Source organism: Papio anubis, chromosome 11 (genome assembly GCF_008728515.1).
Source record: "Papio anubis isolate 15944 chromosome 11, Panubis1.0, whole genome shotgun sequence".
Classification (NCBI taxonomy): Eukaryota; Metazoa; Chordata; class Mammalia; order Primates; family Cercopithecidae; genus Papio; species Papio anubis.
Genome location: NC_044986.1, coordinates 87293885 through 87320694, shown reverse-complemented (window position 1 = coordinate 87320694; position 26810 = coordinate 87293885). Strand labels below are relative to the sequence as shown.

General features: G+C 41.9%; 1 protein-coding gene across 5 annotated transcripts; it reads left to right on the top strand.

The window, feature by feature from the left end:
- The first annotated feature begins 212 nt into the window (after nucleotides 1–212).
- ZNF239 (zinc finger protein 239) lies at nucleotides 213–17363 on the top strand. Of its 5 annotated transcripts, none has more exons than XM_009214318.3 (4): nucleotides 213–285; nucleotides 1171–1211; nucleotides 6784–6902; nucleotides 15535–17363. In XM_009214318.3, exon 4 carries the CDS (start codon nucleotides 15627–15629, stop codon nucleotides 17001–17003), a length of 1377 nt encoding a protein of 458 aa, XP_009212582.1. In that variant the 5' UTR covers nucleotides 213–285; nucleotides 1171–1211; nucleotides 6784–6902; nucleotides 15535–15626; the 3' UTR covers nucleotides 17004–17363. The 5 variants fall into 5 exon arrangements, with proteins under 5 accessions (XP_009212582.1, XP_009212581.1, XP_009212583.1 ...); XM_009214317.2 differs by having other exon boundaries at nucleotides 6784–6906; XM_009214319.2 differs by lacking the exon at nucleotides 6784–6902.
- Nucleotides 17364–26810: the final 9447 nt, after the last annotated feature.

Sequence of the window (26810 nt, the reverse complement as noted above, 5' to 3'; positions counted from 1 at the left end):
GAAAAACACCTTAATAGGTATTCCCAAAATAATTCTTATGAGTTTGTAATAAAAAACGAGGACGAGGTCTTGAATACACGCATCGCTGACTCAAAGATGGTCACCCCGCCGGCCCCCACCCCCGGCCAAGAATCCCGCTCCGCAGAGCGCAGAGCTCCGTGGCCCGCGCCGGAAGTGGGCGTGGCTCGCCCGCGGCTTGCTGGGACTTGTATTTCGGGGCTCCAGGCGCGCGAGCCGGCAGCATCCGGAATGCGGCCCCTGCAGGTGTGGGGTTCCACGTGGGAGGTGAGACTGGCCGGGCTTCCCCGGCCGCTGATAGAGGCGTTCAGGGATCAGGAAATGGGTGTGCCGCGGCGAAGGCGCTGGGCCGGCGAGCCGTGGAAGCCGGGAGGGCGGCGATGGTAGGGCACGCGACCAGCGGAGGCGCGGCCCGCAGCGGCACGTGTGTCCCGGCGCCGCATTTCCAAGCTGCTGCACCCCCGGAGCCTGGCTGCGGCCACAGCGAAGGCTGTGGGGCCGTGCAGCTGAGCGGCCGAGCCTCCGATGGCCCCTCCTCCCGCCTGGCCGAGATCTGGCCTGGGCCGGCTGGGGGCTTCGTGGTTGGCCACGCCGGCCTTTTCCTCGCCTGTGACTGGCGTGATTGCAGGGGGTTTTTGGTGGACGTTAGGCGACGGAGGGGGGCTCCTGTAAGAGACTGAGGTTTCTGTCCGCAGCACTGCCTTAGCTGAAAAGAGCTTGCATCTGAGCCCCTGCACCGCAGGAACGAGCCAGGCTCCTGAGAATGAGGTCGGGGAAGGCGTCTTGGGCAACCGAAACCCATCCCGAGAAACGGTCATATAACCCGAGATCTCCTCCTCTTAGCTAGAACTTTAGGACAGAGATCGGCAAAGTCTGAGGAAATGGGCACGGCTTAGAGCTGCCGGCGGCTGCGGAATTTACTTAGCTTCTTGGTTTTTTGGGGGGAAGACTTGGCTTGTTTAATCGAAAGCCCTGTGGAGAGAGATGAAGATGGTGACAGAAAATGCGTCACCTCTCACCTCATGGAGGGAGTGCTAGTGGAAGGGTTGACTGAAGAAGCGTCAGAGGCAGGAGCTGGGTAACTTTTTCCCTGCAGTCTTGCTGGACTTGATTTTCATGGCTTTTTCTCTTTCCCTAACTCTGCCTTTCCAGGAATCCATCCCCACTGGGAGTAAGAAATGACCAAGGTCCGGGTGAGTTGGCGCTCCATTTCTCCTAAAATGCCATCTCTCTGAAATGTCCCTGTGCCATGTGTTGTTTTCTTTATTGTCAGGCCCCCAGTACGGTATTTTATAGCTATGGCTATAGGGACATTAAGATACTAAGGACATGTAGCTAGCAGATGATGTCACCAGGGTCTGCACAGATAGTTTTCACTGGCCCATCCTACCCAAGAATTTATTCCACTCCTCAGAGCAGTGGGCTGTGCCCTCCTGGGGAGCATCTGGAAGCCTACCTTTTCCTGCCAGACATTTCACTCACATTGAAAGTCATTCCAAGCTATTCCATACTCATCCCAGTGCTAAGTGGTCTCAGCAAAACAGAATGATAAACCACGGTGCTTTTCTTCAAGGAGCTTACCATTTTGATTAGCATATGATATTACCTGTACACAAAAAATATGCATATTAATAGTGATAATTTGTTAACTATGAAAGAGTCAAAAACGAGGAAATTCGTTAAATGGCAGCACAGTGGTTACAAAATCACTCTAGAAATGCTTCTCAACCAGGCTATGCATCAGAAGTCTCTGGTGTTTTTTTAAGAACTAAGCTTCTCTCTTCCAGACCTAGTGAAAGGAGAGTTTCACTCCTTTTTTATTCTTTTGATCTTTGTATATCCAAAGGTTTATTGTGAAATACTCTCTATACACTTGATATAAGTGTCTCTAGGGTAGGTAAAATGAGTTATTCATCCTTTATACTCAGGTTGATTTGTTCTCTTTCACTAGCATGTCTACATATTTAACTGTCCCAATAAATTTTAAATTACCAAGTCATACTTTTTTAAAGAGAGTTCTCATTTGTCTCTGTAAAACCCTCTGTAGGAGGTTACCTCAAAATTAACCCTTGGGCTCCCAGGGTATTCGAGATGGTCAGCCTCCACTTAGAATCCCACGGTGTTTGAGATGGTCGGCCCCCTCTTTGCCCTGTCCTGGCGTTTTCTGGTGGAGAGCTCTAACTCGGCTAACTCTGAGAGAGCCGAAGGAAAGTGCCTTGTCCTTTGTTGCAGAGAGCAGCAGGCCAGAAATAAACCCCGTGTTTTCTAACTTCAGGCTGTTCTTTCTCCATTAACTAAACAGGTCATCACACCGGAAATTGTTTGAATAAAATATCAGACTGCGTTTTAAGGAAAAAAAATGTTTTTTAACACTACCAGCAAAGGCCATCTTTTTGCTTGGCAAATACAGCCCTCACACACGAGCTCTTAGAAAAATCTGTTTAGAGGACAGTAAGCTGTCTTGAGGTACTGAGAGCATGGCTTCTCTGTGCCCTGAAAAGTAATTGAGGACTTGAAGGGAGACTAACCTGAGTAGAATCAATACATTTTCCTTCCTTCACTTCTGCCTGCTCCCTAATGGTTAATTATTCACTGCTGCTGCAACTGGGGATTGCTAGTTTAGTAAATTTTGAGATTCTGGTGTGTGTTACACAACAACTTTTTTAAAGAAAGGACTTAATTCCAATCACTGTGTGTTTTCTATGTACCACACATTGTCCTTAGGTCTGCTGAAAGGCGGGAGTGTTAGTTAACCCTACCCTTCCTCTGTGACATTGGGTAAATCACTTCACCCTTATGAACTTTGTTTTTTTCATCTGTAAACTGAGGGTCTTAGGCTTGACTGTCTTTAAGTTTTCTTTTAGTTGTGTTATTTATTATTCATTTAAATTGAATATGAATTTATATTTATCTTTCAGATTCCAAGTCAATTGTGGTAGCTGCTGGGGATTTAAAGATGAGTTGAGGCCAGGCGTGGTGGCTCACACCTGTAATCCCAGTACTTTGGGAGGCTGAGTGGGGAGGATCACCTGAGGTCAGGAGTTTGAGACCAGCCTGGCCAACATAGTGAAACCTCATCTCTACTAAAAATACAAAAAATTAGCTGGTCATGTTGATGCCTGTAATCCCAGCTACTCAGGAGGCTGAGGCAGGAGAATCTCTTGAACCCAGGAGGTGGGGGTTGTGGTGAGCTGAGATCTTGCCACTGCACTCCAGCCTGGGCAACAGAGTGAGACTCTGCGTCAAACAACAAAGATAAGTTGAGTGTGGCACCTATCCTTCAGAATCTTACAGCCAACTTGGGAGACAGACTTAATAGCTATAGTAGAGGGATGTGAAAGATGCTATGAGATCTCAAAGGAGAAGAATTCTAACTCATCCTCATGCTTCTGAAAGAGGCTATTGTCCTAAGACTGAAAGCTCCAAAATGGATGGGAGAACTCAATAAGTTAGGGCTTATGATAGAAAGGACTGTGCTAGACTCAAGTATGATGTGTTGAATGACTCCAGGTAATCTAGTGTGCCTCTTCCTGCTTTTTCACTTCAAAGTAAAGTTAGATACAGCAGAGAGGGGCTCTGGAAAGAAGTGGAAGGCCATGTGATGGCATGTATGTAGTTCTAAGGAGGTTGACATTTGTCTGATAGAAACAGGAAACAATTGATCTTGTGACCTTCCTCTTTGTGGCCTTTAGAATATCGAGTCTGCTCTCTCCACTGTAAGCAGGAGCACAGCCTTGGAGTGACTCCTTAGTGCCACTGATACCTGGGAAGACTGTTGATTATTCAGTGTTTCAGTCCCAGCTTTGTCTTGCTTAGGAGCACTATTTCCTTTCCTTTTCTCCCTTCCCTTGTCACAATGATTCCTCTCATTTGGTCTACTCCTGTCATTTTTTTTTTACCTACCACAAAGTTAATAGTCCACCAACATATCCTTTCCCTTCTCAGAATGGAATCCCGCCTGCCATTTTATCTTCAGGACCTTAAAAAATTAATAGCTCTGATTGTCTAACCTAGGGACTGAAAGATGACAAAAATTGTACTACGAAGAATTGGTGAGGAGTTATTGTAGCCTAGGTAAGGAAAAAAAAAATAAGCGTCTTACTAAGACTGGCAGTGGAAATGGAAAAGAGGTAACACACTGGAGGGAAATGTAGGAGGCAGAATTGACAGGATCTGACATGGTTTGAATATTGTTGAGGTAGAAAAGGAGGATTAGACAATCCAGATGACTGGATGGAAGACAGATAAAAAATAAGGGAGAGAAAACATAATTGGTGGGCTTGCATCTCTAAAGATAGAAGAAGGGATTTGATCTAGAATACACAGGAAGAGATTAGCCTTAAACAGAAAGACATTTTTTTTCCCTCTGGTCTGAAGAGAAGGTCTGGTTGGGAAGAGCAACCAGCCCACTTGCTTTTAATATGCCGTGGGTCATGCCTTGCTAAAGGATGTGGTGATGGAACGTGAAGGCAGCAATCTTTGCTTCTGGTTGTTTGTGCCACCTTTACTCCAGGGCTTGAGGCTCCTTTTCCAGCCCTCTTCCTCAGAGTGGAGACCAGTGACCTTGAACAGAAAGCTTGGGAGACAACACCCATCCTTACCTTCATCTTTACCCTCATCCTTCCCCACTGGTGACGAGTCAGATAAGTCATGTCACCCCTGCAGGGCAGGCCCAAGGAAGGAGTAAGTGGTGCCTCTTTAGCCTCAGGCCGAAGCTGGCTTAGCTGATCAAATTTATGAGACAGCCTTTATGACTTTTTATGTATTCTATTACTTTACTTTTGAAATTGTGCCTTAGAGAGTGGTGCCAGCCCATGCACGGTGCAGATACAAGTACTGAAATTGAGAGCTTGAAAAACAAAAACAAAAAACTTCACCACAGGTAGTTGAAGAAGCATTGCTTCATCAGACAGAGCCCTGAAGGGAACCAGATTTGCTGACATTGACTGAAAAAATATTTGGACTCCCTTTATGTGCCAGGCCCTGCTTGAGGTCTTGGGGATGCAGTCATGAACAAATGAGGCAGCCTCTCTGTTCTTGGGGAGCTTAAATCTCAGCAGGGAGAGACAGTAAATAAGAAAGCAAGTGAATAAATAAGAAAATAAGGTAAGGCATAAGTCATAAGAAGAAATTAGTTAAATTAAACTAGGAAAATGATAGATATAGGGTGCGCCAGTGGATTAGATGGTCAGTGACATGCTTTCTGAAGAGGCAATGGTTGGACTGAGAGCTGAATGATGAGGAATGGCGAGGGCAGCTAGCACAAAAGCTACAATGAGTGATGCGGTTCAAGGGCCTGCTGGGTCACTGGTGCTGAATATGATAAGAGAGGCCTAGGTTGGGGAGGTGACAGGAGAGCCTCACGGGCCAGGATGAAGAGTCTGAATTTTACTTCATGGCCACTGAAAAGCCTTTGGAGGGTTTCACGCTTGGCCTTGTTTTTGTTTTAAAAGATCACCTTGGCTGCCATGTGGAAAACTCATGTTTGGGGGAGCAAGAGTAGAGTCAGACCAAGAAGGAGGTTGGTGTGGGTGAGAGCAAGTGCTGCCTAGGCCTAGAGAGGTGACAGTGCAGGGCAGGGGAGCTGAGTGGATGCCGGTATGCTTTAGAGGTAAAGGAGCTAGGTGATGGGTGAGATGTGAGGATGAGAATGAAATGACTTCTTGGATTTGGTTTGAGCAATTGAGTGGTTCGTGTGGCTGTTTACTAAAATGGGGACAACTGGGGAAGAGCAGATGCTGATGGATATTGCTGGAGCAGGAGTTTTGTTAGGGCCTGTTCAGTTTTTTGTTTTGTTTTTTGTTTGTTTGTTTGACTCACTGCAACCTCCGCTTCCCGGGTTCAAGAGATCCTTCCACCTCAGCCTCCTAAGTAGCTGGGACTACAGGCATGCACCACCACGCCTGGCTAATTTTTGTATTTTCAGTAGAGACAAGGTTTCACCATGTTGGCCAGGCTGGTCTCAAACTCCTGACCTCAAGTGATCCGCCCACCTCAGCCTCCCCAAATGCTGGCATTACAGGCATGAGCCACTGTGCCCAGCCAGGGCCTGTTAAGTTTTAAGCACCTTTAGACGTCCCAGTGTAGATGTTAAAAGGTAGAAAGTTGGAGTCTGGAGGTGAGGTAAGAGGTAAGGGCTGGAAATAAATATTTGGCAGTAAATGGTATTTTAAGTCAAAGGATCCCTCAGGAGAGTGTTTTATGGCTGTGTGTGTATGTGCTATTTTATTTTCCCAGTAATGTTCAACTACTTAGTTTATAAGCGGAAGAACAGAAAGCATAGGAAGTGATTTTTAAAGTGTAGGATATTAGAGAGATTAATATTTTAAGAGTAGAGGAGTCCAGGTAGTGGACTAGTCCCAATTATGGTTATTACAGTTTGATGAAATGTGGCTGAGATCACTGGCACTGTGGAGATTAAGAAATGTGAGGTCAGAGTGTTGGGTCAGTTGTTCCTGAAAGAGTTAAGGTTGTCAGGATAATGGTGGGAATGGGGTGAAGATGACAATTCAGCAATGACACAAGAAGACAGTGACACGGAAAGATTCAGTAGCTGTGGGCAGGAAGGAAATGATTTGGATGGAAGTAGCCAATTGAGAAAGGAAAGATTTTGCAACAAAACTTGACTTAGCTCACTTAGATCCCCTGAGCTGCAAACTTCTTCTATACCTTTCTTACCTTTTCCAGTGCTACTGACTTCACCCCCCTTCCAGGGCATTTGTGCAGATGGTTGTTTGTTGAGGAGGAATGTGCTTAATGTTTTAGGAACCAGTTACATTCAAGAATGCCTCTGTGGCCTTCACCGAGAAGTGAGGCCGCCTGGACTCTGCTCCCAGGAAGCTGTGCAGAGCTATAATGCTGGGAACTACAGGAACTTGGTCTTGGTGGGTAAGGACATGTGAACTTGGGCACCTGCCCATTGGCATCTTTGTTTCCCACTTCCTTTTTGACACAAAAGGATGTTTTCTGACTATTCTAAGCAGCTAAAGAACTTGGTAAGAATTGGAGAATAGTAGTTTTACTGGGTTGTCTCAAAAATCATACCTGTTCCATCCTTTATAAGCCAGAGGTGGGACTGATTTTGCTTTCTGCACAATCACCCAATCCCTGTGAGTTTCTGAAATGTGATCTCTCAGATGGAACAAGATAAAGATCATTATATAATAGCAAGTGAACCCCAAAGAGCACCAGGCATCATGGCAAGTTATAAGCCAGGCTAATCCACAACAGAGGAGTCCCTTTTTCAATGTTCCAGGAGTTATCTGATATCTTGCAGTCTGTGTCGAAAGCAGGGACTTCTGGGATGTTTCCTGTGTGCTACTGTTTTAGCTGATCTATTCACTTACTTCCCTTCTACCTCTGCAGGAGGTTGTGGTCTTTCCCAGTAATGATCACTTGCTTCTCTGTACTCTTGCCTTTCCCCACATTTCCCCCACATTGGTCTTGTGCCATCTTAGCTTGGACTTTATTTTTCATTGAATGTCCTCCCCTGCCTTGCAATATCGTTTCCATTATTTATTTTCTTACACATTCAGAAATTCATCCCTCTCCCCTCCCAAAATTAATCAAAACTCATGGTGAGACACTCTCATACTCTACAAATAAATAAAACACTTTTTTAGTTTTTTTGAGCAGGAGTCAACCAACCTCTTTCGCCCAGGCTGGAGGCTGGAGTGCAGTGGCATGATCTCGGCTCACTGCAACCTCCACCTCCCAAGTTCAAGTGATTCTCCTGCCTCAGCCTCCGGAGTGGCTGGGCTTACAGGCATGAGCCACCACACCCAGCCAGCCAAAACACTTTTTGACTGCCTGAATCAAGGAGCCTTAAACATTTTCAAATGCAGTAATTCATTTTTTAGATATCTATTCTAAGGCAATAGTAATTTTAACCAAAAATTGTGAACAAAATACTCATTATAGAATTATTTAAAATAGTGAAAAAAATATTTACCCCCTAAATGTATCACAGGGGATTGGTCAGCCAAATTATCATGGATCACAGAAAAGTATGTAGCCATTAAAAAATAGATTGATAAAGAATTTTAATTAGATGGGGAGATGAATGTATACCTACTAGGTTGAACCATGTGAAATTGCCATTTTATAGCCAAAAGCAGCCATTCTACAAAAAACACCGAAAAGTGACTGGGCACAGTGGCTCATGCCTGTAATCCCAGCACTTTGGGAGGCAGAGGCAGGAGGATCACTTGAACCCAGGAGCTGAAGACCAGCCCGGTTAACATGACAAAACCCCCTCTACAAAAAATATAAAAAGTTAGCCGGGCCTGGTGGCATGTGCCTGTAGTCCCAGCTACTTGGGAGGCCAAGGTGGGAGGATCACCTAAGCCAGGGAGGTTGAGGCTTCAGTGAGCAAAAATCTCCAGGCTGCAGCAAGCAAAGATCTCCAGGCTGCAGCCTGGGCAACAGAGTGGGACCCTGTCTCAAAAAAAAAAAAAAAAAAAACAGTTTCTCTCTTCTCGTCCTCAGTATCTAAAATCTCCCACCAATTCTTTTTTAACTTTAACTTATTTTAAGTTTATTAACACTCCTGGATCCCACAGATGTTGCCCTAAAATGAGTCTGTTTCATGCTTAAAATAGGGTAAAAATTAGTCAGATTGTTGCCATCATTTTTCAAGCTCAAGTTAGATGTTGCAAGTACGCTTGTCTCCTTTAAACATCATTTATGATGTCATTCTTTGAAGTATTACTATACAGTTGGTAAGTCCTATGAAGAATGGAACAATGCTCTGAGAGAACGAAGGCATGTGATGGAATGCGGGTTGTGTATGTGTCTTAGGGAGAGCCTCTGAAGTGACATTAAACTGGGAGCTAAGGGATCAATAGTTTAAACAGGTGACTAGGGAGGGGAAGAACATCCAGGCAAAGAGAACCACGCAAGAGGAGACCCAAAGACCTGGAAGGAGGAGTGTGGTAGACCACAGGGTGCATCTAAGAAGGACTGAGAAGAGGTGGTGGACACGGCCTGGCTCAGTTATGGCGTTGACGGCACTGGTAAAAAGTGGATTTATGACAAAAATTAGCCAGGCGTGGTGGCACATGCCTGTAATCCCAGCTACTTGGGAGGCTGAGGTGGGAGAATCGCTTGAGCCCAGGAGGTGGGGGTTGCAGTGAGCTGAGATAGCGCCAGTGCACTCCAGCCTAGGAGACACTGTGTGACCCTATCTCAAAAAAAAAAAAAAAAAAAAAAAGAAGTAGATTTATTTTGAGTGGGCAGCCATTGGATCAGGGAATGGTATGCTCTGATTGACCCAGTATCACTGTGACTGCTCTGTGGAGAGTGATTTACACGTAGACAAAAGTGAAATAGGAGATGGGCTTCCAATTTCAAGCTCTGCTCTAGGTTTTCATTTTTATTGACATAAAATGGAACAAACTTGTTGAACATTTTTCTTTTTTGCAAGTAAGACATAAAAGTCTCAAAAACTCAAACAACACAGTATAATGTGAAATCAAATCACTTTCTATGAACTCTATATTTATGTATGTACAAGTATATGCATTAAAATTTTATGAGATTACACTGTGCGTATTTTTAATTTGCTGTTTTATGCAGTATGTGTTAGAGTTTTTTTCTGCCATGTTAACTCCCTATAAAAGAACCCCTTTTCTCATGTCAGTATTTTCTCCTAATGTTGTACACTCATTCTCCATAGTTTTTTTTTTCTTCTTCTTCTTTTAGACGAAGTCTCACTCTGTCACCCAGGCTAGAGTGCAGTGGCACAATCTCAGCTCACTGTAAGCTCCACCTCCCAGGTTCAAGTGATTCTCCTGACTCAGCCTCCTGAGTAGCTGGGACTACAGGTGCCCGCTATCATGTCCTGCTATTTTTTGTATATTTAGAAGAGACTGGGTTTCACCATATTGACCAGGCTGATCTCGAACTCCTGACCTCAGGTAATCCACCCACCTCAGCCTCCCAAAGTGCTGGGATTACAGGCATGAGCCACCGTGCCTGGCCTCATTCTTCATATTATTTTAAACATTTTTTTAAAAGCTAACATCACACTTTCATTAAAATGCACCTTTCATAAAATTCCTCCCCCATTCATTTTCACACACCTACAATTTCTATAACCACTAGCCTACTTCCAAGTACTGTACGATATGGCTGTTGAAGCAATATCCTTTCAAATCCATTTAATCATTTCACCCATTTCATGATTTAACTGCTACAAACTGCCCTGTTTTTCTTTTGTCATTTTTCTTTTTCATTTTTGCCATTACTTTTGAAATGTGTAGACAAAGTGATACATTCACCTGGGTAAAACAAGTTGTATGGACAGCTCATAGTGAAAACATTCCTGTTTCCTGACTCTGCTGCTCCATCAGCCACAATGTGGCTTCCAAAGGCACTCAGTTTTCATCTTTCTAGCTGTTCCATATTGGGTTTGTCTTCCTACTCCAGACGATATGTTTATACATAGTTACTCTTCTAAATAAACAATAAATGCATTCACATGGTTAAAAAATAAATATAGGCCGGGCGCGGTGGCTCAAGCCTGTAATCCCAGCACTTTGGGAGGCCGAGACGGGTGGATCACGAGGTCAGGAGATCGAGACCATCCTGGCTAACATGGTGCACGGTGAAACCCCGTCTCTACTAAAAAATACAAAAACCTAGCTGGGTGAGGTGGCGGGCGCCTGCAGTCCCAGCTGCTCGGGAGGCTGAGGCAGGAGAATGGCGTGAACCCGGGAGGCGGAGCTTGCAGTGAGCTGAGATCCGGCCACTGCACTCCAGCCTGGGCGGCAGAGCGAGACTCCGTCTCAAAAAAATAAATAAATAAATAAATAAATAATAAATAAATATAAAAGGTGCACAATGAAAAGTTTCTTTCATGTCTGTAGCTCTTGTCTATCCAGGTTCTGGTCATTGGCCCTTAAAAAGTGAGTAGTCTCATGTAAATGTCATTTCACAAATTATGCCTGGAAATCTGAAGAGTAAAGCTCTAAGTTGGAATGTTGAGTGCATATATTTATGACATTGATTGATAATTGTCAAAATGTCCTTCATATCAGTTTACACTCACAAGTAATGTGTGTCTTCAGACTTCGGGTTTGTGCTAGTTTAACAGGTGGAAAATGGTACCTCAGTATCATTTAAATTTAGTGTATTGTGATATACTGTTATTTCTCCATTTATCAATATTTTGTAATTTCTATTGACTTCCCCATATTATAGATGAGGATGTAGCTTTTTCATATTACCTCCTCAAATGCCTAGCCTCCCAAGAATTTGTTAGAGTCATGTCAGTGATGAATGCTTACATTGCTTTGACTTTGTAATTAGTTGTTCACTATAGAGTCAAGTAGTACAATATGATTATAGTTCCTTTTTTATTTTTTTATTTTTCCTCTGAAGCTAATACTTGCCTTTTAAAAATATATTTTATTTGGGGGGTTTTGACTCCATACTGTTATTGTAGAGTTTTGTTTATTTTTTCTTTTATTTTTCAACTATGGTTTTGGGGTTTGAGGGTTTTTGTTTTGTTTTGTATTTTGTAGAGAGAGGGTTTTGCCATGCTGCACACACTGGTCTTGAACTCCTGAGCTCAAGCAATCACCTCGCCTCAGCCTCCCAAAATGCTGGGATTACAGACATGAACCACCACGCTTGGCCTAATTATGTATTTTATTGACTTCTTGGCTTACTGTTATTTCTTGTAGCATGTATCCTTTTTCTTAAATTTTAAAAAATTTTCCTATAGTATATTCCTGAGTGATTGTTTTAGTAATTGAATCTTTTCATGTTTGAAAGAGTGTCTATTTTTTCCTCTCTTTGAAATGGTTAATTGGCTGGTTAAAAATTATAATTTCACAATGACTTTTAACCCAAAATTTGAAGATATTGAAGATTTGCAATATTGCCAATTAGTTGTTCAGTGTCAATATAATTCTCACTTATTTGCACATAACCTGGCTTTTCTGTTTGGAAGCTTTTAGCATTTTGGTTTTTTTGTTGTTGTTGTTGTTGTTTGTTTGTTTTTTCCTTGAAGTCCTGAGGTTTTAAAAGAGTATGTTTAGTTCGGGGTGTTTTTACATACCATTTTTTAGCATTTATTGGGCCCTGAATCTTGCATTCTAGGAAACATTTTTTTGTTGTTATTTCTTTGATCATTTTCTCTCCATGTGTTCGATCTTCACTGTCCTCATGCAACTCCTTGGAGATGGGCTTTTACTTTTATCTTTCTATCTGTCTGTCTTTTCATATGCATTCTTGGAGAATTCCTCAATCTTCCATCTTAGCCATGTGTTCATTTTACTATTTAACTCATCTAAATTGCAGGCCTTTGACTAAAACAGCCTGACACATATCTAGGAAACAAGTTACATAACCTATCATCATCTTCAGTCATTTTATTTAGAATTATTATTTTCATAGCAATATGTTTATATTTTATTATTAGATTGTGTTTAAATATGATATCCACTCCAGTTTTTCTGGGATTTTAATTATGTACCTTTTAAATTCTGTTTGTCTCCTTATATATTTTTTCAAAATTCTTTTTTTTTTTTTTTTTTTTTTTTTTTTTTTGAGATGGAGTCTCGCTCTGTCACCCAGGCTGGAGTGCAGTGGCCGGATCTCAGCTCACTGCAACCTCCGCCTCCCGGGTTCACGCCATTCTCCTGCCTCAGCCTCCCGAGTAGCTGGGACTACAGGTGCCTGCGACCTCGCCCGGCTAAGTTTTTGTATTTTTAGTAGAGACGAGGTTTCACTGTGTTAGCCAGGATGGTCTCGATCTCCTGACCTCGTGATCCGCCCGTCTCGGCCTCCCAAAGTGCTGGGATTACAGGCTTGAGCCACCGCGCCCGGCCTATTTTTTCAAAATTCTTGTGTTCTCAGTATGATATTGGAGTGTGTCCTCAACCCATGCTTGACCCACTTTGGCATGTATGTGTGTTCTACTTTAGGGGACGCTTCTGCTGATTGGGCTAGGGAGGGAGGTAATAAGAATCCAGATGGTAGATGTTGTAGGCCTTTTTTTTTTCTTTTTTTTTTCTTTGACAGTTGGCAGAGCTAAGTGAGGTTTTATTTTGGGAAAAATAAAAAATTTGAATTGTTTTGTAGCTGGATGTGTGGGCAAGGGGGCTACCCAGGTAGTAAACTCCCCCCGCAGGTGGTCTAAGGGCTAGGGCTGAGCCTCAGGTGGGCCTCCTCTTCCCTGTACTCCCCTGCACAGTGGTGTAGGCCATTTTTTAAGGCCACCTCTTTTGCCACTGAGTTATTGGGGGCATGCTCTGCTTCTTCATTTCCAGCCCTGGGCTATCTTCCTTGTCAGAACTCCCATTAAAAAGATTAGCTTGAAGTTTTATCCTGGGCACTTATGTTGTCAGTTGCTTCTTTTTTGTTCCTCAATCCATCGGTCATTGTGTAGGTTCAGCATTACCTCAACCTCTGCTTCTCTGTTCAGTTCAGTTAACATTATTAGCAGTCTTTCTTTGGCAGATCATTTATTTTATTCTTGAGGCTTTATATGAGGCCACTGCTGCTAGCCATCCAATATTTCTATTTCTAAGAGGAAGAGGGTGGGCTGGGAGAGTGCTGCTAACAGCAAAAACTAGCACAGCACGTTAGGAATGCCTAAGTTGAATTAAGAAATGTCTTTATCACTGTTTATTATTTTCTGAGACATAGACTCCAGGAAAATGGGGTCAGTGCTCCCTTACTTTGTAATAATTGATTCTGAGTTTGGTAATTGAATTTCTATGATTTCTTAAGATGTTTTACCCATGAGGAAGCCTTCTGTTATATATAATTTGAGCTGTACATTTTTCCCCTAGTTTCTCCATCACTCCTAATCCATCTGCTCTTTATCATTTACGAGTTCCTCGATGTTTTTATTCTGATGATGTCGACCTTTCTGTTCTCCCAAGACTATTATGGATTTCTTGTCATTTCAGTGTAATATTAGGCTATTCACTCTAACTGTTGTAGTAAGTCTGGGGGAGGGTTTTGTTTTGGTTTTGGTTTTTTAATGTACCAGTAAGTCTAAACTCTGTATTCCTAGCACAGTTCTCTCACAGGACTTCCAGACCTATATATATCTCTCTGCTTACTGACCAGTACTGCAAGAATGTTCCACTAACACCACAGATTATACAAGGCAGATTTGAGTTTCTGCCCCCTTCCCTACTTCAGCCTCTTCCTCTTGCATTTCCTCTCTGATTATAGAGTACCACGGTACCCATTCACTCAGGCAGCAATCCCAAGGAACAGGCTTGGGGCCTCCTTTCTCTTCGAGGTTTAATTTATCATCACATGATCTAGAATGAATTTCTCCCATTCTCTCCACAGCTATCATCCTTACTGTTTTTCTTATGATTTGCTATGGCAGCCATCTTGCTACCTAAAGTCTTACTTTCCAGTGGTGTTTATAGTCACAAAGTCAATAATTTCACTCTGAATTTAAATCCTTTAATAGTTTTCAATCCGTGCAGGGTTTAGCCCTAAGGTCCTTATTATTAGACACTAAGCCCTTTGCTCTGGCTCCTTACTTCCCCTCCGTGGCACATTCTTCACCACTCTTACCGTTTTTATCTCCTTCGCAAGAAGCCACTTGTAGTTTTCTTTAACATGTCATATTTTCTCTCCACGTTTCACTTCTTTTTTTTTTTTTTTATTTCTTGTCATTTTCTCCCAGAAATCTTCCCAAACACCGGGGTCTGAGTTGAGCGTTCCTCTTCTGTACTTTCCTAGCTGGTTATGCATACATCTCTTGCACTGTATTGTACTATACATTCATCTACACCACTCACTTAGTATTATCATTATTTGGTATATTTGTCTTCCCAGGAAGCTTTAGCTTGTTAAGCAAAAGGATTTATATTTTCTTCCTTGTGTCCCCCATACCTATGAAAGCAGAATACCAATGAAATGCAAATTTACTTAAAGGAAAGTAGGCCGGGTGTAGTGACTCATGCCTGTAATCCCAGCACTTTGGGAGGCTGACACGGATGCATCACTTGAGGCCAGGAGTTTGAGACCAGCCTGGTCAACATGGTAAAACTGCATCTCTACTAAAAATACAAAAATTAGCTGGGCATGGTGGCGTGGGCCTATAATCCCAGTTACTTGGGAGACTGAGGTGGGAAAATTGCTTGAACCTAGGAGGTGGAGGTTGCAGTGTGACCAGATCACGCCGTTGCACTCTAGCCTGGGCAGTGGAGCAAGACTCTGTCTCAAAAAAAAAAAAAAAAAAAAAAAAAAAAAATGAAATGAGATGAGATGAAATGTTACTGTTAGCAAGGATATAGGACTTATAGTCTTCTATAGGATTAGTTAGGGAAGACTTTCCTTGGCTATGCTTAAAAGCCAAGAGAAAATTTCTATCTTGTACCCAGATACAAATGCACCCGACATTAACCCAAAGGACATGACTATAAGGACAAGCTGAACTTTTTCGTAGTTACTAAGCCTTCAGGCCTTAGGCACTCTCACTCTGAAATCTTGAAGTCTACCCTTTGTTCTTACCACTGAATTCTCTCTGTTCCCTAGGAGACTTGAATGAAAATTCTGTGGAGAATCTTCAGCAGAAAGCACTTCAGGATCTGTTACATGAGCTTTCCTCCTGGCTAATTTTGGAAGGCATGGCCAGTACAATTACCGGAAGTCAGGATTGTATCGTGAATCATCAAGGGGAAGTGGATGGGGAGCCTGAACTAGACCTTTCCTTTTGTCAACAGTGGGGAGAAGCATCTTCTCGTATTTCCAGAAACAGGGACAGTGTGATGACTCTTCAAAGTGATTATTTCAAAAACAGTGAAAGTGAAACATATTTGCCTTTAAAAGTCCCAAGCCAAATAGACACACAATACTCTTCAGTGAAGTTCTGTAAGAATGAGCCTCAGGATCATCAGGAAAGCAAACATCTCTTTGTAACGGAAGAAAGCACTGAGAGAAAAGTGATAAAGGGAGAAAGTTTTTCAGAGAACCTTCAAGTTAAAATGGTGTCTGATGGAAAAGAACTGGCCTCCCCATTGTTAAATGGTGAGGCAACTTGCCAGAATGGCCAGTTAAAAGAATCTTTGGATTCCATTAACTGTAACTGCAGAGACATTTATGGATGGAAATCACAGGTGATCAGTTGTAGTCAGCAGAGAGCTCATACAGAGGAGAAACCCTGTGACCATAATAACTGTGGGAAAATACTTAACACCAGCCCAGATGGTCATCCATATGAGAAAATCCACACTGCAGAGAAACAATATGAATGTGGTCAGTGTGGTAAGAACTTCAGTCAAAGCTCAGAACTACTACTTCATCAGAGAGACCACACAGAAGAAAAACCCTACAAATGTGAACAATGTGGGAAGGGCTTCACAAGGAGCTCGAGTCTGCTTATCCATCAGGCAGTCCACACAGATGAGAAGCCTTATAAGTGTGACAAGTGTGGGAAGGGCTTCACCAGGAGCTCAAGTCTGCTCATCCATCATGCTGTCCATACAGGCGAGAAACCTTATAAATGTGACAAGTGTGGGAAGGGCTTTAGTCAGAGCTCCAAACTACATATCCACCAGCGAGTCCACACTGGAGAAAAGCCCTATGAGTGTGGGGAGTGCGGTATGAGCTTCAGTCAGCGCTCAAACCTACACATCCACCAGCGAGTACACACAGGAGAGAGGCCCTACAAGTGTGGCGAGTGTGGGAAGGGCTTCAGTCAGAGCTCGAACCTTCACATTCACCGGTGCATCCACACGGGAGAGAAGCCTTACCAATGCTATGAGTGTGGGAAGGGTTTCAGCCAGAGCTCGGATCTTCGCATCCATCTCAGAGTCCACACTGGGGAGAAGCCCTATCACTGTGGCAAGTGTGGGAAGGGATTTAGCCAGAGTTCCAAACTCCTCATCCACCAGAGAGTACATACTGGAGAGAAGCCCTATGAGTGCAGCAAGTGTGGGAAGGGCTTCAGCCAGAGCTCCAACCTTCACATCCACCAGCGGGTTCATAAGAAAGATGCTCGCTAAGTGACATTTGCCCGTTCAGGTCTTCACAGCGCTCATACTGTAAAAACTGTTAAATATTTAGTATCACTCTTACCTTTATATTCTACAAAGGAGAGAGATGTAAGGGTTATTTAGATGTGTTTCCTCACTGAAAAAATCATTCATTCAAAGTATTTAAGTATCAAGCACTTTTTTATGCTGTACAATGACTGGATTGTTCTTATTTTCAGATGGGAAGAGTAAAAGTGTCTGTACTTTACAGTTCAACTACATACTCTACCCAGCATTTTAATGGCAAGAACTTTATATTTATTCTCAAGCAGGGCATGTTTTCCTTTGTTCACATTCTCTGAGATACTGAAACTCTGGTTTCTCTTCAAATTATGTGCTTTGTGTTTTTCATATTTCTTTCCAGTCCTGATTAGCCACCTCTAAACTATGATTGTACACTGTGTCCATTTTAGGCCAAGAGGGCAGTTGGAAATACAAGGGACATGGAAATCCTTGCGTTTATTGCAGACAGGTACAATAGTTTGTAGCCACACAACAAAAAGCTGGAAGAGAGTTACTCATGTAGTACATTCCCATATACCATTTTGATAGGAAGTTGAACAGCCCCTCCCAGGCAACTATTCAGGAACATAAGTAGTCCTTTTTGGTGAGTACAGCTAGTTTATTGGGATACTTCCAGAGTGAATGTGAGGGAGGGTCAAAAGCAACATGCCTGGCACTTTGGGAGGTTGAAGAGGGTGCATCACTTGAGCCTAGGAGTTTGTGACCAGCCTGGGCAACATGGCAAAACCTTGTCTCCACAAAAAAGTGCTAAAATTTGCTGGTGTGCTGGCACACAGCTTCAGACGCAGCTACTCAGGAGGGTACCTAAGAGCAGGTGATAACAACAAATAGTTTCCAGAGGCAGAGGTGGAAAAATGAATACATAAGGAGCACGGGGCAGCTTAGAGGCTGCAGAAATCATGTTGGGGCTTGATAAGCTAAAAATGGCTAGCAGAGAAAGTGTTCAAGAATGCGCTTTTGTTAAACATGTCTCATCACATTGGACAACATTAAGATGCAAGGAAAATTTTAATTTATCAAACTACAGCAATAAGGAGAATAGGAGAAAGACTATCAGCAAATGAAAATTTGAAAGATGGAAAGATAGCCAGTAGAGCAGAAGCAGGCACAGTTACGCTGCTTACATATGGGTATAAGGAAAAGAAGGAACCAGTTTGGCTCCAGGCTCAGAAATGCTTAGTACCTTGGAGGATGGGAGTGAGATGTGAAGAGAAAGCAATGAAACTAATGGCCATTTGTATATGGAACATTCCTCCTCATTACATAAACACACATACTGCTCCCCAGCTCCTGTACATGGCTGACCAGAGGTTTAACGTCCAGCAAGAGATGGGAAGTTTCTTCTCTGCAGAAGTTGAATGGCCCCAAGGGAAAGACCTCTATATTGTGGAAATTTGGGAATCCTACAGCAAAGCTACTTTCTAGCTTAAGTACACATAAAACAGCTTCAAAATTCATGAAATAAAAACTGAAAATTGAAAAAGGCACAATTTCAATTATAGTTAGATATTTAATCAAGTAATTGATAGCACAAGTCACTTAGGAGATACAAGCCTTGAACAGCACTATCAACTAACTTGACTAATTGACATTTGTAGAACACTTCACTCATTAGCATGATATATTAATATATTTTTTTATTTTTTAGGGACAGTGTCACTCACCCAGGCTGGAGTGCAGTAGTGCAATCGGTTAACTGCAACCGTGAACTCCTGGGCTCAATCAATCCTCCTGTCTCAGCCTCCAGAGTAGCTAGGACTATAGGCATGTGCCACCACACCCAGCTATTTTTTATTTTTGTAGGGATGGGGTCTAGCTCTGTTGCCCAGGCTGGTTTTGAACTCCCAGGCTCCAGCAGTCCTCCCTCCAGGACCTCCCAAAGCACTGGGATTACAGATGTGAGCCACTGTGCAACCTGTATACATTATTTTTAAGTGTACCTACTATGGAGTATAACAAAACAGTCTTAAAATTTTTTAAAGAATGAAAACCATACAAGGTATATTCTCTCAACAGGACAGAATTAAGTAAGAGACCAATAACAAAGATGTCCAAAAAATCTCTTAATATTTGGAAATTAAACATCATACTCGTAAATGAGCAATAAAGAGAAAGAAAAATTTGAAAATATTTTGAACTGAATGAGTGTCAAATTTGTTAAATGTAGCTAAAGCAGTGCTTAGAGGTGAAATCAGAGTATTAAATACTTACATTAGATAAAAAGATTTCAATTCGATAGTCTAAACTTCTACCTTATGAAATGAGAAAAAGAACAGAAATAATCCAAAGCAAGTAGAATAGGAGATGATAAAGAGCTAAAAGTCACAAAATTACAAATGGACAAACAATAAAGAAAATTTAATGGAACCAAAACCTGGCTCTTTGAAAGGATTGAAAGAATTCCTAGTGTCAGGAATGAAAGAGGAAATATCACTATAGGTCCTATACACCAAGAAGGTAATACAGAGGAATTTTATTAGTAACTTAATGCCAATAAATTCAGCAACTTAAATGGAATTGAAAATTGTAAGGAATATGGCCGGGCGCGGTGGCTCACGCCTGTAATCCCAGCACTTTGGGAGGCCGAGGCGGGCGGATCACAAGGTCAGGAGATCGAGACCACGGTGAAACCTCGTCTCTACTAAAAATACAAAAAATTAGCCGGCCGCGGTTGTGGGCGCCTGTAGTCCCAGCTACTCGGGAGGCTGAGGCAGGAGAATGGCGTGAACCCGGGAGGCGGAGCTTGCAGTGAGCTGAGATCCGGCCACTGCACTCCAGCCTGGGCGACAGAACGAGACTCCGTCTCAAAAAAAAAAAAAAGAAAATTGTAAGGAATATAGAACCAAAGCCCACTCAAGAGAGAGAGAACTTGAATAGTCCTGTTAAATTGAATTTGTAGCTGATAACCTTCCCCCAAAGAAAAGTCATGAGACCAACATTACCCAGATACCAAAGTCAGAAAGGACATCATAGGAAAAACTCATAGATCAACATCTCTTAATATAGACATAAAAATCCTTTTTAAAATACCAAGTTGAACATAGCAATCTATAAAAGGAAACACATATGGCCAAGTAGGGTTTATCCTAGAAATGCAAGCTTTAACATTCAAAAAGCAATATGTTTCATATTAATATTAAAAAGAAGAACCACATAGTTTTTTAAATGTAGGAAAACATTTGAAAAAATTTAACACCCATTCATGATAAAACCGCTCAGTTGATTGGGAATTAAATTGAGCTTCCACAATCTAAGAGCAAGCATCTATGGGAGAACCTACATCTGACATCGTACTTAACTGTGAAGTAAAAAGCACTTTTCTCCTAAGATTGGAAACAAGGTAAAGATGTCTAGTCACCACTTCCAATCAACCTTGTAGTGGATGTTCTAGCCAGTACAATAAGCCAATAAAAAAGAGACTGGGTGTGGTAGCTCATGCCTATAATTCTGGCATTCTGGGAGGCCAAGGTGGGAAGATTGCTTGGGTTTAGGAGTTCAAGACTAGCCTGGACAACATAATGAGACCTCATTTCTACCAAAACTTAAATAAAAATTAGCCAGGCATGGTGGCATGTGCCTGTAGTACCACCTACTCAGGAGGCTGAACAGGAGGATCACTGGAGGCCCAGGAGGTCAAGGCTGCAGGGAGCTGTGATCGCACCACTGCACTCCAGCCTGGGTGACAGAGTGAGACCCTGTCTCAAGAAAAGGGATACAGAATGTGAAAGAAGGCATGAGACTTTGCTGTGACAATCTGATTGTCTATATGGAAAACCATAAAAGTGTCTGAAAATGTTTTTAAAACTAGCAAGTATGTTTAGCAAGGTCACAGGATACAAGCTCAATATTTTCAAAAAGTTGAAATTATGAAAACAGCATCAAAATCATGAAATATAGGGACAAAGTTATTAGACCTGTACTAAAGCTACAAAACATGTATTAATGCTAGAAGAAAGAAAAGAAGTCCTAAAATAAATAGATACACTGTATTCATGAGTTATAAACCTGAAGGACCCACAAAGTCAAAACTATTTTTTAAGATTTCTTTTTTCTTATTTGAGATGGAGTCTCCCTCTGTCACCCAGGCTGGAGTGCAGTGGCACGATCTCGGCTCACTGCAACCTCTGCCTCCTGGGTTCAAGTGATTCTTCTCCCTCAGCCTCCCAAGTAGCTGGGATTACGGTGTGTGCCACCACGCCTGGCTAATTTTTTTGTATCTTTAGTAAAGATGGGGTTTCACCATGTTGACCAGGCTGATCTTGAACTCCTGACCTTAGGTGTTCCACCCACCTCAGCCTCCCAAAGTGCTGTGATTACGGACTTTTTTCAAGATTAAAGCTATAGTGATCAAGATAGAATGGTACTGGATCTAGGATACACATACAGGTAAACAGAATTGGACTCACCCATATATTTTCAAGTGGTTTTCAACAAAGATGCAAAGATAAAGGGAAAAGATAGAGTTTTCAACACAGTTCTGTAACAACTGAAATTTTGTATAGGGGAAAAATGAGTAATATAAGCATGAAAACCATAAAGTGCCTAGAAGAAAATCTTCATTAAAGAGGACATGAAAAACATAAATCTTAGAAGAAAAAATTAAGTTGGGTTTTATCACTTTTAAAACTTACGTTGTTTGAAACCATATTAAGAAAATGAAAGTTACGGAGTAGGGGGAAATATTTATACAACAAATATCTGATGAAGAGGGACTTACATACAGAATATATTAAAGACTCTTACAACCCAGTAATTCAGAAAAATGTTCAAAACTCGGCAAAAGGCCAGGCCCAGTATCTCACGCCTGTAATCCCAGTACTGTGGGAGGCTGAGGCAGGCGGATCACCTGAGGTCAAGAGTTTGGGACCAGCCTGGTCAACATGGTGAAACTCCGTCTCTACTAAAAATACAAAAAATAAAATAGCTGGGCTTGGTGGCGCTCGCCTGCAATCTCAGCTACTTGGGAGGCTGAGGCAGGAGAATCGCTTGAAGCCAGGAGGCAGAAGTTGCAGTGAGCTGAGATCGCACCACTGTACTCCAGCCTGGGCAACAAGAGCGAAATTCTGCCTCGAAAAAAAACTAGACGAAAGAATGGGTGCCGGGCGCGGTGGCTCACGCCTGTAATCGCAGTACTTTGGGAGGCTGAGGCGGGCGGATCACGAGGTCAGGAGATCAAGAAAAAATCCTAGCTAACACGATGAAACCCCGTCTCTACTAAAAATACAAAAAATTAGCCGGGCATAGTGGCGGGCGCCTGTAGTCCCAGCTACTCAGGAGGCTGAGACAGGAGAATGGCGTGAATCCAGGAGGCGGAGTTTGCAGTGAGCCGAGATCGCGCCACTGCACTCCAGCCTGGGTGATAGAGCGAGACTCCGTCTCAAAAAAAAACAAACAAACAAAAAAAAAAACGAAACAATGGGCAATTTATGAAGGAACGTATGCAAATGGGCAGTAAGCACATGAAAGGATGGTCAATATCATTAATCATCAGAGAAGTACAAATTCATTTTATGATGCCAATATTTTCCTAATACCAAAGCCGTCAGACTGTACTAAGAAAACTGGGATTACAGTTTTCATTACATTTCATTACATACCATACCCAGCCCAATATCCTTAATATTGAAGGATACAGGATACAGATCAATACCGTTCATATCCTACATACACAAAGTCCTCAAAAAACATTAGCAAATTGAGGCTGGGCGTGGTGGCTCATGCCTGTAATCCCAGCACTTTGGGAGGCCGAGGCGGGTGGATCACCTGAGGTCAGGAGTTCGAGACCAGCCTGGCCAACATGGAGAAACCCCATCTCTTTTAAAAACACAGGATTAACCAGGCATGGTGATGCATGCCTGTAATTCCAGCTACTCAGGAGGCTGAGGCAGGAGAATCACTTGAAGGTAGGAGGCAGAGATTGCAGTGAGCCATTGCACTCCAGTCCGGGCAACAAGAGCAAAACTCCATCTCAAAAAAAAAAAAGAAAGAAAGAAAGAAAATTAGCAAATTGAACCCAAAAATATATCAACAGAATCATGCTCTACGACTAAGTGAGGCTTATTCTACGAATGCAAGAATAGTTCAATATATTAATCCACCATATTAATAGGCCAGTGAAGCAAAATCACGTATCAAATAATGTAGGAAAAAATGTGACAAAATTCAACACACATTCATAGTAACCTCACCAAGCTAGGAAAAGAGAGAAACCTATTCAACTTTACACAGAGTACCTAAAAATATGTACAGTTACTATCATACTTAATGGTAAAAATCAGTGCTTTCTTCATAAGACTGGGAATAAGGCAAGGATTCCACTCCCACAGCTCTTATTCAGCATAGTACAGGAAGTCCGAGTCAGTGCAATAAGGCAATAAAAAGGAAAAAGACATACAGATTTTTAAAAACTGTCACTGTTTGCAAATGACACAATTATCTACACAGAAAATTCAAAGGGATACATGCATACACACACTACGAGAATAAATGAGTTCATCAACATCACAGAATACAAGATCAACATACCAATATACTGCATTTCTATGTACTAGCAATGATTATGTGAAAACTGAAGTTAAAAGCTGAATCCCATTCACAATCACTCAACAACAACAAAAAATTACTTAGGTATAAATCTAATAAAACATGTACAGGACTTGTATGCTGAAAATTACAAAACACTAATAAAAGAAATCAAAGCAGATCTAAATAAGTCGAGACATATATATTCATTGATATTTGAGATGTCAGTTCTCTTCAAACTGATCTGTAGTTTTTACATAATTCCTATCAAAATCTCAGCAATATTTTTTCGTCGATGTACACAAGTTTACTGTGAAATTTATATGACAGGGCAAAGGAACTGCAACCACTGAAAATCTTTTTGAAAAAGAATACAATGAAAGAAAGCATTCTACCTGACTTTAAGACTTCCTTATAGTTAAAAACAATCAAACAGTTTGGAATTGGCAGAGATAAAACAGTTCAATGGAACAGAAGAGAGAATCCAGAAATAGACCCACACAAGCAAAGAAAACTAGTTTTTGATAAAAGTGCAAAAGCAATTCAATGGAGAAAGGACAATATGTTAAATAAATAGTGCTGGAGCAAATAGATATCCATAAGTTAGAAAAAAAAAAAAAACTTCAACCTAAACCTCACACCTAATACAAAAATTAATTCAAAATGGATCCTGGTTTTAAATTTAAAACTATACCACTTGTCGAAGAAATCACTGGAGAAAATCTTTAGTACCTAAGCTAGGCAAAGAGTTCTTGACATATTAAAAGCATAATGCATAAAACGATAAATGGAAAAAATGGAATTTTATCAAAATTTAAAACGTTTGCACTGTAAAAGACCCCTTAAGAAGATGAAAAGAAGGCCGAGGCGGGCGGATCACCTGAGGTCAGGAGTTCGAGCCAGCCTGGCCAACATGGTGAAACTCCGTCTCTACTAAAAAAAAAAAAATTCGCTGGACGTGGTGGTGGGTGCCTGTAATCCCAGCTACTTGGGTGCCTGAGGCAGGAGAATAGCTTGAACCTGGGAGGCGGAGGTTGCAGGGAGGCGGAGGTTGCAGTGAGCTGAGATCGTACCACTGCACTCCAGCCTGAGGGACAGAGTGAGACTCTGTCTCAAGCTACATACTGGAAGAAAATGTTTATAACCCATATCTGACAAAGGACTGTATCATGTAAGAACTTTCAAAATTCAGCAGTAAGAAAACAAACAATCCAGTTAGAGAATGAACAAAAGACACAAAGATACATTTCACTGAAGTGAAGATACAAATGGCATATAAGCACATAGAAATATGTCAAACATCGTTAGGTATTAGAGAAATATAAATTCAAACCAGAATGAGTCATCACTACACACATATTAAAACAGATAAAATAGTAAATATAACAAATGCAGGCAAGTATATGAAAAAATGGATCACGGCCAGGTGTGGTGGCTCATGCCTGTAATCCCAGCACTTTGGGAGGCCAAGGCAGGCAGATTACCTGAGGTCAGGAGTTCGAGACCAGCCTGGCCAACATAGTGAAACCCTGTCTCTACTAAAAACATAAAAATTAGCCGGGTGTGGTGGGGCACGCCTGTAGTCCCAGCTACTCGGGAGGCTGAGGCAGGAGAATCACTTGAACCCAGAAGGCAGAGGCCACAGTCAGTCGAGATCGTGCCACTGCACTCCAGCCTGGGTGACAGAGTAAGACTCTGTCTCAAAAAAAAAAAAAAAAAAGGAAAGAAAGAAAAGGAAAAAAAAAAATGCATCTTGAGAAATTAATGGTAGGAATGTAGAATGGCATCCCACTCCCGAAATTAGTTTGGCAATTTCTTTAAAATGTAAACAAACACTGTATGACCCAGCAGTTGTACCCTTGTGCCTTTTTCCCAGAGAAATTAAACTTGTGTTCACAGAAAACCTACACATAAATGTTCATTACACCTTTCTTTGTAATAGCCCAAAACTGGAGATAACACTGTAGAGTTTAAAAAATTGCAGAACATGCACAAATAGGACACACAGATGAATCTTGTAACTGTTATGCTAAGTGAAAAAAGCCAGGCAAAAAAGAATACACACTGCATGATTACAATTCTATTTTTATGAAACCGTAGAAAAGACAAAACTGTAGTGATAAGCAGCAGACCAGTTGTTGCCAGTGGGTGGGGGTGTGAAAAAGAAATAATTACAAAGTGGCATGAGGACATTTTTGCGGTGATGGAAAGATTCTATATCATGTCAACAAACTACAGTGCACAGGCCCAATCCAGCCTGCCACCTGGTTTTTTAAAGTTTTACTGGAATAAGGACTTGTTCATACATGTATTTTGCACTACAGTTGCAGAGTAGTTGTGACAGAGACCGGATGTCATGCAAAACTGAAAACATTTACTATCTGGCCCTTTACAGAAAATGTTTGCCAACACCTGCAATATATCATGTTTGTGGTGGTGGTAACACAGATGTATATATTTGTCAAAAATTCGTTCAATTGTATATTTAATGACATTGGCAGGTATTATTGTTCATAAATTTTAATTCAGTAAAGCTGATTTTAATACCTAGTACTTGTATGACACTTTATAAATCCATTTAGCCTGTATAAAAACTTGCAGAGAAAAAAAAAATCTGTCTAAAAAAAGGACCAGTTCTGCTGAAGAGGTAACATACTGTGCCACAAGCTCAATGGATTTGTCTAGTAAGTAAATACATAGGAAAGTTTCTTCTTAAAAGCCCTTTGGTGCAGGCGTGGTGGCTCACACCTATAATCCCAGTACTTTTTGGAAGCTGAGGCAGATGGATCACTTGAGGCAAGGAGTTCGAGACCAGCCTAGCCAACATGATGAAACCCCGTCTCTACTAAAAAAAAAAAAAAAAAAAAAAAAAAAAAAAATGTGTTTTTTATGAGACAGAGTCTCGCTCTGTCGCCAGGCTGGAGTGAAGTGGTGCGATCTTGGCTCACTACAACCTCCACCTCCTGGGTTCAAGCGATTCTCGTGCCTCAGCTTCCCAAGTAGCTGGGATTACAGGCACATGCCACCACAACCAGCTAATTTTTCTTTTTTTAAGTAGACATGGGGTTTCACCATGTTGGCCAAGTTGGTCTTGATCTCCTGACCTCGTGATCCACCCACCTCGGCCTCCCAAAGTGCTGGAATTACAGGTGTGAGCCACTGCGCCCGGCCAAAAATATTTTTAAAATTAGCCGGGCATGGTGGTGCACACCTGTAATCCCCAGCTACCCA

Bases quoted from the DNA above. Each gene is read 5' to 3' on its own strand.
- ZNF239 (XM_009214315.4), top strand. The intron at 1,212-15,534 runs GTGAGTTGGCGC...TCTGTTCCCTAG, and splicing joins AAGAAATGACCAAGGTCCGG to GAGACTTGAATGAAAATTCT.